Source organism: Mus caroli, unplaced genomic scaffold, assembly GCF_978045245.1.
Source record: "Mus caroli unplaced genomic scaffold, Mus_caroli_1 scaffold_13, whole genome shotgun sequence".
Taxonomy (NCBI): domain Eukaryota; kingdom Metazoa; phylum Chordata; class Mammalia; order Rodentia; family Muridae; genus Mus; species Mus caroli.
This window is the reverse complement of record NW_028227268.1, coordinates 35077982-35090434: the sequence shown is the minus strand read 5'-3', so window position 1 is coordinate 35090434 and position 12453 is coordinate 35077982. Positions and strand designations below refer to the sequence as shown.

Below are 12453 nucleotides of genomic sequence, written 5' to 3'. Positions count from 1 at the left end.
TGTCTACCTGCTGAGTTTCCACTTTGGATTCAGTTGTGCTAAGATCTCAGGGCCTACTAATGTCCCTGGGACCCTATCACACCATCATACCCTGCATAGTTTCTTTCTATAACTGAATAATATTATGTACTGTATCAACATGAGGCCTTTTTAAATGCCTGGTCTATCTGGGATATAATAATAGTTATAAAAAGCTGGGGTGTTTTTTTTTTAAAGATTTATTTATTTTATGTACATGAGTGCTTTATCTGTATGTATACCTGCAAGCCAGAAGAGAGCATCATATCCCGTTACAGATGGTTGAGAGCCACCATGCAGTTGCTGGGAATTGAACTCAGGTCCTCTAGAGGAGCAGCCAGTGCTCCTAACCAGAGAGCCCAAACTGTTTTTTTCAAATGACCACTGTTTACTATTCTCACCAGCAAAACACAAGGTTCTGTTTCTCTACATCCTTGCCAGCATTTATTTATTTATTTAGAGACAGGTCTTATTATAGAGCCCTGGCTGTCCTGGAACTTGATTGATTTATAGACCAGTCTACTCTTGCCTCTGCCTGAAATTCAAGCAGTAGGCCACTACGCCTCTATTTATATAGTGTCAAGGATCAGATCCACATCCTATGAGTCTCAGATAAGCACTCTCACTGATTTAAGTCCAAAACCCCATTTTTAAGGATTGTGGTCATTCATGTTGGAATTTTTTTATTTTTAATTATGTATGTATGTATGTATGTGAGAACCTGCATGTGGGATTATTCACATATGAGTAGAGGTGCCCACAGAGGCAACAAGAGTGTTGAATTCCTGGAATCTGGAGTTCCATTTGGTTGTGAGTGTCCTGACATGGGTTCTAGGAACCCCTCATGCAAACTTTTTTATTTTATTTTTAAAGATTTATTTATTTTATCCATATGAGTACACTGTTGCTCTCTTCAGACACGCCAGAAGAGAGGGCATCAGATTCCATTGCAGATGGTTGTCAGCCACCGTGTGGTTGCTGGGAATTGAACTCAGGACCTCTGGAAGAGCAGTCAGTGCTCTTAACCAATGAGCCCTCTCTCCAGCCCCTCATTCAAGCTTTTAAGAGAAAATAGTCACATAATACTTCTTCCATTATATTTTTTCCAGATTGGAATTTTAATGTGTTTTGTAAAATTGGAATGCTCAGTTGTTGTGTCAGAACTTCACCTGGGGAGATAGAACATACAGACCTACTCACCCCAGTTAGGGATCACATGACAGACCAATGTATAGACCACCGAAGTCCAGCTTGATGAACCAGTGAGTCTTACGGGGGTTACTTAAGGACTATGGGTGAGGGGTTACTTACAGGAATATGGGGGAGGGGTTACTTACAGGAGCAGAAATGACTCAAAGACAGCTGCATCACCACGGCCCACCCCAGCATGGGTCACAGCTCAGAACTGGGAACCTGGAGGTCACTGCCCAGCCTGCAGGCAGCTCAACAGGTTGGAGAGTGTCCTTTCCAAGTGACTCTCTCTGGTCTACACCTCTTCCAGGCAGCTCAGCTGTTTTCTCGGAAGCTGAGGAAAGAGGATCTTAAATTTGAGAAAGAGCCTGAACTGCATACTGAGAAAAGAAAGGACTGATAGTAGAATATCAAATCAGTATTATGGAATGCTTCCAAACCCAGGAGTCCAGGCTATAAATCTCTCCTGTTTTTCCGGCAAATCTCTGACAGGTTTTTAATCTCACGTCTCCTTCTAAACAAACAAACAAACAAACAAACGGAACTTGTTCTCTCCTCTTACAGTGTAGGTCTCTGGAATCAAACCCCGACAGGGCTTGGAGGCAGACACCCTTACTGTTCATGAATCATCAGTCTGAGCATTTTTATGATTTATCAGGCAGAGTAAGACAGTCCACAAGTAATGTACTTTTAAAACTAACCTTTCTGTACCGGTTTTCACAGTGCGGCTGTTTTTGTTGTTACTCTTAGTGTTAATTCACACTAAAGGCTGTGCAGCCGACTCCTACATTTATGAAAGTAAATGCCTATTGTTCTAGAAGGTTACAGAACAAAAAACAAAGCAAAATACGATCTGCTTTAGGTTTAATGGTATTTTCCCGCTGACAGGGAGGCGGGTTTTTGAGTACAGGAAATGAGTCACTATTTAGGCGGTACTATGTAGATGAGAATTCAGGAGCAAACTGGGAAAAGCAATTGCTTCCAAATATCTGTGATTTTTACAGTGTAGTTTTGGAAAAACTCTTAGCTTATCAATTCTTCTTAGTGTTTTAAAATGTGGGGAGTCAGTACCTATGGAGTTATAGAGTGTTTTAATGAGGCTTAAATATTTACCGTAATTATGAAATGCTACGCATATCATGCTGTTCAGGCTCCGTGGCCAGGCAACTCATACTTACCTGGCAGGGGAGATACCATGATCACGAAGGTGGTTTTCCCAGGGCGAGGCTTATCCATTGCACTCCGGATGTGCTGACCCCTGCGATTTCCCCAAATGCGGGAAACTCGACTGCATAATTTGTGGTAGTGGGGGACTGCGTTCGCGCTCTCCCCTGGTTTATTTCGTTTCAAAAAAAGTTTGCAGAAACGTTATTAGTAGTTATCGCGAGTCTTGTTACTAGGTTTGTTAGATGCTGTTGTGTTTTAGCTTAGAAAATAACACAAGTGTTCAATGTTGTTGCCTGTATATGTTAATTTATCCTTACTGCGCCATTGTTCTTGTTAATCTCCTGTAAGGAGTTCTCCATTTCGGATTTTTTTGTTTTTGTTTTTTGAGACAGGGTTTCTCTGTGTAGCCCTGGCTGTCCTGGAACTCACTTTGTAGACCAGGCTGGCCTCGAACTCAGAAATCCGCCCTCCTCTGCCTCCCAAGTGCTGGGATTAAAGTCGTGCGCCACCACGCCCGGCCCATTTCGGATTGTTAACCTGAGAGCATAAACTCACTTTTGAGTCAGTTGAGTTGAATGTTACAGTACCTAGGGTTGGCTCTGGATATTGATATTACCCAAGGCTTGTCCTGTTAGTCTTTTCCTACACCCAACAATATGATTATGTTTACAATGTCTCTAGCACTCTGGGTCTATCGTTCCCACTGAATAAAATTGGATCTCTAAGTTGAACTATAAATATAAATACTTATTAGAAATAATAAACCAAGTACCAAAAAACTGGTTTGTAAGCTTTTGGAAGGCAGAGGCAGGGAAGAGACCAACGTGGTCTACATATAAAGTACCAGGTTTTGTGTTTTGTTGTGAAGCATAAGTAAAATTTGAAGGAAAGGATATGGGTTAGTAGTAACTGTTGCTTAGTGTGTGTTTTTTTTGTTTGTTTGTTTGTTTTGTTTTTTTCGAGACAGGGTTTCTCTGTGTAGCCCTGGCTGTCCTGGCACTCACTTTGTAGACCAGGCTGGCCTCGAACTCAGAAATCCGCCTGCCTCTGCCTCCCGAGTGCTGGGACTAAAGGCGTGAGCCACCACGCCCGGCTTGCTTAGTGTGTTTAAGTTACTAGCTTCAAACCAACACTGCATAGTAAAAAGATGAGTTCTAGCTTTGTGTGTGTGTGTGTGTGTGTGTGTGTTTTCTTTGTTTTTGTTTATTTGTGAGGCTTGAAGGGGGAGTGAGGAAGCAGTCAAGACGGGGTTCTCTGTGTAACAGCCTTGACTGGCCTCACTTTGTAGACTAGGCTGGCCTCGAACTCATAGAAGTCTTTCAAGTGTTGGAATTAAAAGCATGCCACACCACTCCCAGGGTGTATAAGTGTTTCTTGCTTGTGTGTATAATATAGGTGCACCACCCGCATGACTGGCACCTAAGAAAGTCAGAAGAGGGCATTGGATACTCTGGAACTGGAGTTGTGTTTGAGCTACCATGTAGGTTCCCAAATTGCACCCTGGTCTCTTCTACAGTAACAAGTGCTCTTAATCACTGAGCCATCTCTTCAGCCCCACATGCTAACTCGTTGGTTGTTATAATAGAGCTACATGTTAAGGAGTTCGAAGCTGTAGTTCAAACATCAGGAAGGTAGAAGCAGAAGGCTCAGGAATTCATAGTCTTCCTCTCCTACCTAACAAGTTATCCAGATATGCCTGGGCGGGGTCATATCTCAGCACCAGTAATTATATTAACATATTTAAGTATTTGTAACATACCATGGCATTTCCATAAATTTAGGGTTCAATGGGTGACCCTGATGCATCCATGTTCATTACCACAATGTTCTTTTCAGTTTAGACCAGCTACATCTCATCTTGCCAAGATCTAGTTTCCCTATTAAAAGTCCTCGAGCAGCCTGCTCATGTCTAAAGTGGGACACATGAACGCATGGACTGATCTTACTGTCCAATACTCATTAAAAACAAAAACAAAAAAACCTAAGAGCAGCGTTGACTTGTGCCTTTAGTTCCAGCACTCGGGAGGCAAAGGCAGGCAGATCTCTGAGTTTGAGTCCAGCTTTGTTCAGTTAGTTTCAGAACAGCCAAGGCACCACAGAGAAAACTTGTCTCAAAAACAACCAATCAAATAAACACACACACACACACAACACACACACACACACACACACACACACACACACACACACACACACAAATGGTACTATCAGGGTTTCTTTCTTTTTTTTTTTAATAAATTTATTTATTTATTATATGTAAGTACACTGTAGCTGTCTTCAGATACACCAGAAGAGGGAGTCAGATGGTTGTGAGCCACCATGTGGTTGGCTGGGATTTGAACTCTGGACCTTCGGAAGAGCAGTCGGGTGCTCTTACCCACTGAGCCATCTCACCAGCCCCAGGGTTTCTTTTTTTTCTTTTCTTTTTTTCTTTCTTTCTTTCTTTCTTTCTTTTTTTTTTTTTTTTTTTGGTGGTAGGATCTCACTTGAAATGTCTTCGAGAGGTAGCTACTGACATCCACGCTGTTTTAAGCCAATTTTTAAAATTGAGTCCTGGGCTAAGCTGCTCTTGCTGAGGATCACGGTTCACTTCCCAGCCCAGACATGGCAGTTCATAGTTACCTGTAACTCCAGTTATGACACGTTCATACATACTTGCAAAACATACACACACACAGACACAGGCATACATACAGGCAAAACACCAATGAACATTAAATAAAAATTAGCAAGGAATTTTGATTCCTTGTTTTACTAATGGCTAGACCAAGAGGCCCCTCCTGCCTCTGAAAAGCCTCTTTGGTGCCCAGGCTCATGGATACATTTTTTAAAAACAAGCCATAATTACATCAGTGCTTAGGAGAGGTAGCTTATGTTAGTAGTAGAATTTAGAGCGGCCTGGAAGATCTACTTTTTTTTTTTTTTTTCAAGGCTCAGCTGTGTCTTCTAGACAGTATGTATTGATACATTCTGATCCTGGCCAGTGCAGGAAGCATTGCCAGGGTTGAGGAGGCTGTAGTGGGATGGAAGGCTGAGATGTGACCAGGCATGGGATAGAACGCATTGCTTAGTCATTTCATCACTCCGTTGCTAATACTCTATCCATGAGGAGAGGACAATTCTAGTTCTTATCTGAAAGCTCTGAGGATTAAACTTGTGGTGGTGGTGGCGGGGGGGAGGGATTGTGTTCGTTTTTCCCTTGACATTTTTCGTGTTGAAGAACAGGTTACTGTTGACAGGGCCTTCTGAAGTTTGGGGAGTATTATTTGTTCCTGTTCAGTTTCACTTGAGAGCATTATTTAGTTGGCTATGCCATTTTAAAAACTGTTGCTAACTAGCTCTGGTTGCAACAGGAAGAAGTATTCTCTTGGTCTCTGAGGGCACTTCAGGCTATAAACAGTCCTATACACTTTTGTTTTATTTTTATTTTTATTTTTTTGTTTTTTTGAGACAGGGTTTCTCTGTGTAGCCCTGGCTGTCCTGGAACTCACTCTGTAGACCAGGCTGCCCTCGAACTCAGAAGTCCACCTGCCTGCCTCTGCCTCCCGAGTGCTGGGATTACAGGCGTGCGCCACCACTGCCGGGCCTCACATACACTTTTATAAAGATGAACTATGAGCAGTCCGTCGTAGGTGCTGGGACCAGACTCAGACTTTATGTCCCTAGTAGCAAAAGCATGTCTTCAGTCCTATATTAGCTACAAGGCTGCATACTTTTTGAGAACAAAAGTCAATTTAAACCCAGGCAACATTTTACAAATAAATACTTAGTCCTCCCAGAATTTTGTTGTTGACAGAATTCTCCTAGCAGTTTTGAGAAGTAGAAAGGAGGAATTTGATTGATTCTCTTAAATGCAGTAGCAATTGACTTGAAACAGCCTATCTCGCTGCCTTGTTCAGAGTAGTCCCGACTGCTCACGACAAATCCAAGCAAAAACTTCTGTTAACAGCAAAAGATGAAAAACAACAAGCAACAAACAAACAAAACAACTGTGAAAGCGTTGTGGTAGTAGCAAAAGAGTGGTTTAAGAGTTAACGCATCCGGAAGAGAAAGGGAAGGGGGTGGGGGAACCTTGGAGACGTCACTAAAGGGGCGGGGATATGCAAATAAGCAAAGCCGGTCCTTGTTTTTTTGGAGGATGTTTTAGGACGGAGTACTTTTCAACAAGTATTTAGAATTTTTTGTTCTCATCTGGGTAATATAAAAAAACTGTGTAGTCTCTAAAGGAAGGTCAAAAGAAAGTATTAGTGTAATTGACCGTAACTAAACAGTGTGTCGATGGTCAGGGTGAGGCGATACTGTTGCCTGCACAACTCATACTTACCTGGCAGGGGAGATACCATGATCACGAAGGTGGTTTTCCCAGGGCGAGGCTTATCCATTGCACTCCGGATGTGCTGACCCCTGCGATTTCCCCAAATGCGGGAAACTCGACTGCATAATTTGTGGTAGTGGGGGACTGCGTTCGCGCTCTCCCCTGACATCCTTGTTAAATGAGAGGCTTTTGACGTCTATTGCTGTTATTTTGTATTCTTTATTTTATTATATTTATTTTCATTTTGCTTTAATTCCAGCACTTGGGAGGTAGAGCTAGGCAGATTTTTGAGTCCGTGGTCAGCCTGGCGTACTGAGTGAGTTCCAGGACTGTACACGAAATTCTTTGTGTGTTTTAAGTGGAAATGGTCTCTCCTTAGTAGGTTTGAATCCTTGGTCTCCACTGGTAGATCTGTTTGCAAAGGATAAAAAGGTGTTCTTGTTGGAGGACCAATTGTGACTGGGGTGGGTTTTGATGTTCCAAAAGATTGGTGCCATTCCCAGTATTCTGTCTGCCTCCTACATGGAATCAAAGTGTGAGGTGTTAGGTATTTCTGCTACCATGCCTTTGAGATGCTACTATAACCTTCTGGCACCAGAAGTTAATGCTTTCTTTTATAAGTTTGTCATGGTCACAGTGTTTTGTTTTGCAACATAAAAGTCACACAGCTGGGTATAGTGGTACACACCTTTAATTTCAGCACTTGGGAGGCAGAGAAGGCTGATCTGTGTTCCAGGCCATAAGTTCCACAACAGCCAGAACTACATAATGAGACCCTGTCTACAAACAAAACAAGTAACTAAAACAGTGTAACCTCACACACCTGCTGATTCTTCTGCCTCAGTCTCTTGAGTATTAGCATTACAACATAAACTGCAACACCCTGCTATTTGGGGGTCAGGGGAGGATAGAGTTTCTTGTAGCCTAGGCTGGTCTTGAACATGTGTAGCAGATGAGTCTCCTGCCTCCAAGGCTTGTGACCTTGATCCTGCCTCTACTTCCCAAGTGATAAAAATGCAGGAGTGCCCCATGGCTTGTTTTGTTTTTTTTGTTTTTTTTTTTTTAGTTTTTCGAGACAGGGTTTCTCTGTGTAGCCCTGGCTTGTTTTTGGTATAAACTCTCATATAACCCAGGCTGGCCTGGAACCGTATATGTATATGTATGTATATGTATATGTATATGGCCTGGCATCAACATTCACAGCACTATTTGTACCTCTGCCTCCCGTGTGCTGGGGTTATTACAGGGTTAATCGCTACACCCAGGGGAGACTTATTTATCACAGGCCAGGATGTTAACAGTCTAGAGGAGCTGCATCTAGTTGAGGGTTTTCTTGCCTTATTCCATGAAAGAAGGCAGTCAGAAAAGGGGGGAGGAGAGAGAGAAATTGGGTGCTGACTATAGTTTATAACAGTACATCCTATTCCCTTGATAACAAACCTCTTTTGTGTGTGTGTGGGGGGGGGGGAGGCCTTAATTTATTCATAGGTGTGGTGCCCCTTAACCCAAACACCTCTAAAAGTTCTATCTCCCAACACCTCTACATTGGAGATCTAGTTTCCAAAAACAGATTTCGTTTTACCAACTGGGGACTGTGCATACAAACACGAGTGATCTTTCTAGGGGCATTTGTATTTAAACCACCACATGCTCCAGGCACATTAAAAGCTTACTGGGTACCAGGGATAGCTCTAAGTATTTAGCACCTATTAGCTCGTTTAAAGCTCTCACAAGCTCTCTGGTTATTGTGATCCTCCTTAGTGGCTGGAGAAGCTGAGCATTGTTATCAGTGCTGAATCATTGCTCTCAGGTTATAATATGGACACAGTGGCTGCCTTTTAGTTTGACAGGCTCAGGAGTTAGGGTGTCAGAAGCTCATAGTCACACAAAACTTAAAGCTAGTGGCCTCTAGACTCTTAGGTTATGAATTTGAAGAATGAAATTCCTGAACAATAGAAGAATGGATTTAGGGCTGGTGAGATGGCTCAGTGGGTAAGAGCACCCGACTGCTCTTCCGAAGGTCCAGAGTTCAAATCCCAGCAACCACATGGTGGCTCACAACCATCCACAACGAGATCTGACTCCCTCTTCTGGAGTGTCTGAAGACAGCTACAGTGTACTTACATATAATAAATAAATAAAATCTTTAAAAAAAAAAAAAAAAAAAGAATGGATTTAGGGCTGGAGAGATGGCTCAGTGGGAAAGAGCACCTGACTGCTCTTCCGAAGGTCCAGAGTTCAAATCCCAGCAACCACTTGGTGGCTCACAACCATCCGTAACAAGATCTGACTCCCTCTTCTGGAGTGTCTGGAGACAGCTACAGTGTACTTACATATAATCAATAAATAAATCTTAAAAAAAAAAAAAGAAGAAGAAGAATGGATTTAGAAAAAGCATTTTGCTATAGACTCATAGGTGGGAGCTTAAGAGAATGCAGGCAGAGCTCCTGTGGAGCTGGATGGGTCTCAGACGTGGGATACCCTGATCTAATGGTTTGTGAGTTACCATGTGGGTTCTGGGAGCCAAACCCGAGTCCTCTGTGAGAATAGCAAATGTTCTTAATTGCTGGAAGTGAACAAAAAAATGGTTTTTAGTTGCATCTGGTTTCCTGCATGGCTTATGCCCATAACCCCAGTATTCAGAGGCTAAAGCAGACAGATTGCTTTGTGTGTGTTTGGCCAGCCTGGGCTACAGTGTGAGATCCCCTCCCCGCCTTGTTAAATAAGTAACAAGCCTGGCATGGCTGTGCTTGCCCTGTAACCCAGGATGGGAGGAAAAGCAGGAGGATCCGGAGCTTCATTGGATTTGAAGTTCTAGGCCAGCTTCAGCTACACTGGACCTCGTCCAGACACAAATAAAACCATCAAAACAACAGCAACAAAAACCTAGCTATGTAAGTAAGCCATTCCTGTTATCCAAGCACTTAAAAGCTAAGGCAGAAGGATTGACATTTGAAGCCAGGCCTAAGTTGTCTAGCCTGGGCTATAGAGTGGAATCCTGGCACATCTTACCAGTCTTGGGTTTTTATTTCTGTTTTTTTTTTGTTTGTTTGTTTGTTTTTTTTTCTGTTGCTGTGGTTGTCAAAAGCAACTTAAAGGTGAGGGTTTACTGCAGCTTCCAGTTTGGGGGTGTGCAGAGAAATCCCCAGGAGGTGCTTGAGGTGGGCGATTTCATAGCTACAGTCAATAGAGAGAGAGCAGCAGATGCTGTGCTAGCCTCACTTCCTCCTCTTTGTCCCGCCCAGCAGCCCAGTCGAGAGAAACAAATGGTGCTATCTGCCATGGGGGGATCTTCCAACTTCAGTTAGCCTAATCAAAATGATCTCCCACAGGTGTGCACCTCTGAGGTGATTTTCTGTCAGGTCAGCAGTTAAGACCGCCCATCACACTGCTTCACCCTAAAATTGCATCTGTAGTAAAAATGTAAAAGAGGTTTTTTCTAGGCCTTACTCTGTAAACAGTGCGGCCTAATGACAGTTTGCATAGGACTCATCTTCAGTATTGCAAGTAATCTAGACAGCATTGTAAGTTCTCTGGGAAGGTATGTATAGGTTGCATGCAAATACTATTTATTCCACTTTTTTTAGATTTATTTATTATATCTAAGTACACTGTAGCTGTCTTCAGACACACCAGAAGAGGGCATCAGATCTCATTACAGATGGTTTTGAGCCACCATGTGGTTTCTGGGATTTGAACTCAGGACCTTTGGAAGAGTAGTCAGTGCTCTTAACTGCTGAGCCATCTCTCCAGCCCCACTATTCTGTCTTCTATAAGACTTGAGCTGGGCGGTGGTGGCGCATGCTTTTTTTTTTTTAAAGATTTATTTATTTATTATATATAAGTACACTGTAGCTGTCTCCAGACACTCCAGAAGAGGGCGCCAGATCTCGTTGCGGATGGTTGTGAGCCACCATGTGGTTGCTGGGATTTGAACTCTGGACCTTCGGAAGAGCAGTCGGGTGCTCTTACCCACTGAGCCATCTCGCCAGCCCGGCGCATGCTTTTAATCCCAGCACTTGGGAGGCAGAGGCAGGCAGATTTCTGAGTTCAAGGCCAGCCTGGTCTACATTACATTCCAGGACTGCACAGAGAGAGAGAGAGAGAGAGAGAGAGAGAGAGAGAGAAAGAAACTTCAGTATTTATATCTATGACTTTGGGTTGGCATCTGGGGGGAATCCTGGAGCCATTCTTTCTCAGATATTGAGGTCAACTATGTTAATGAAGATAGTTTTCCAAGTATGAAAAAATCTAAATCTGGGTCTGGTGGTACATATCTATAGTCTTAGCTCTTTCTGGAGACTGAAGCAGAAGGATTGAAAGTTGAAGGCCTGCCTGAGTTACAGATGTCAGTCAGGCCTAGCCTAAGCCTTCTTCTTATGTGTCTGAAGAGAGCTACAATGTACTCACACATAAAATAAATAAACAAAATTTTTTCTTTTTTTTATTAGGTATTTTTTTCATTTTCATTTCAAATGCTATCCCGAAAGTCTCCTATACCCTCCCCCGCCCAATAAATAAATTTTTTAAAAAGCAAAATAGCAAAAGAAGAGTATGGGGATATAATATAGCTCAGTGGTAGAGCACTGCTAAGTATATGTAAGGACTTGGGGTCAGTTCCCTGCACCAAGAAGGAAGTGGTCCACCCAGTGACACCGCACACCCAATGACACACAGACTTCTTCCAACAAGGCTACATGTTCCAATCCTTCTCATCTTTGTGAACAGTTCCATTCTCTGGTGATTAAACATTCAAATATATGAGCCTATTGGGGGAGGCGGTTGTATTTTTCCTCCTTTTTTTTTTTTTTTTTTTTTTTTTTTTTGTTTTTCAAGAGAGAAGTTCTCTTGTGTGTAGTCTTGGCTTTCTGACCTGGAACTCACTGTGTAGACCATGCTGGCCTCAAACTTACAGAGATCTATCTGCTTGCCTCTGCCTCCCAAGTGCTGGGATGCTTATGGTGGGCATTTTTATTCAAACAACCACTGGAGTGTAAGAAAAACTGCAAGAGTTAAACTGGCAGAGAGAGATGAAAGAATGGAAACTCTGTCTGATCTCAGTGGTGAGAGCAGGCATGTATGGATCTGAGAGTGGGGCCTTAGAACCCAGCAGCGCGAGCAGAAGAGGCTGAGAGCAGTGTCTTGTCATGGAGAGCAGGGAGGGAGAGGGGCGGCTTCACCACACTCAGAAATTACTTTTCAGGATAAACTGATTTTTGAAACAGCAGGGTGGGAAGTAGATCAAATTGCCTTTTTTGTAACCTTGGGGCACCTAGGTGTGTGGTGGGGGTTAGCTGTTTTCAGGGAATTCCATGGATGGCAGATTTCCTGACACTTTGGGTTGAGGGTTGTTTTGAGGTGATTTTCCGTGAGGAGAAAGAAAGCTCTGACTTCTTTGCCTTTGTGAGGTGTAAGAATAACGTGTTGTTTGTTCTCTTTTCAACAGAATGTCACGGGGAGCTCCTTTTCCAGTCCCTTGCCCGGTGCTGCTGGGCACCTTCACAGATGACTCCCTGGAGGCTCAGCTTCACGAATACGCCAAGCAAGGGAACTGCGTGAAGCTCAAGAAGATCCTTAAGAAGGGTAAGTACAGTGCTGAGGGGGCGGAGGCAGCAGGAGCCATATTTCTGCATCGTTATTGGTTAAAACAGTGCCATGGCTGGATTTGGTGGCCCACACCTTTAAAATTGGCACTCAGGAGGCAGAGGCAGGCAGATTTCTCTCTGAGTTCGAGGCCAGCTTTCTCAAAGAATGGAGTTGAA

General features: G+C 43.1%; 1 protein-coding gene and 2 non-coding genes across 5 annotated transcripts in view; all 3 read left to right on the top strand.

Moving 5' to 3' along the window:
- Positions 1-12453, top strand: part of Tex14 (testis expressed 14, intercellular bridge forming factor) — a 164995-nt gene that overhangs the window by 14679 nt on the left and 137863 nt on the right. For all 3 annotated transcript variants that reach the window (XM_085829697.1, XM_085829698.1, XM_021177802.2), the window contains exon 2: positions 12138-12274. In XM_085829697.1, coding sequence (XP_085685823.1) covers positions 12139-12274 — 136 coding nt within the window. In that variant the 5' untranslated portion in view covers position 12138. The remainder of the gene's footprint in view (positions 1-12137; positions 12275-12453) is intronic.
- Positions 2380-2543, top strand: LOC115032582 (U1 spliceosomal RNA). The gene has a single exon (XR_003838227.1). It is a non-coding gene; the product is annotated as a U1 spliceosomal RNA (small nuclear RNA).
- On the top strand, positions 6693-6856 carry LOC115032593 (U1 spliceosomal RNA). Its single transcript, XR_003838238.1, has one exon. It is a non-coding gene; the product is annotated as a U1 spliceosomal RNA (small nuclear RNA).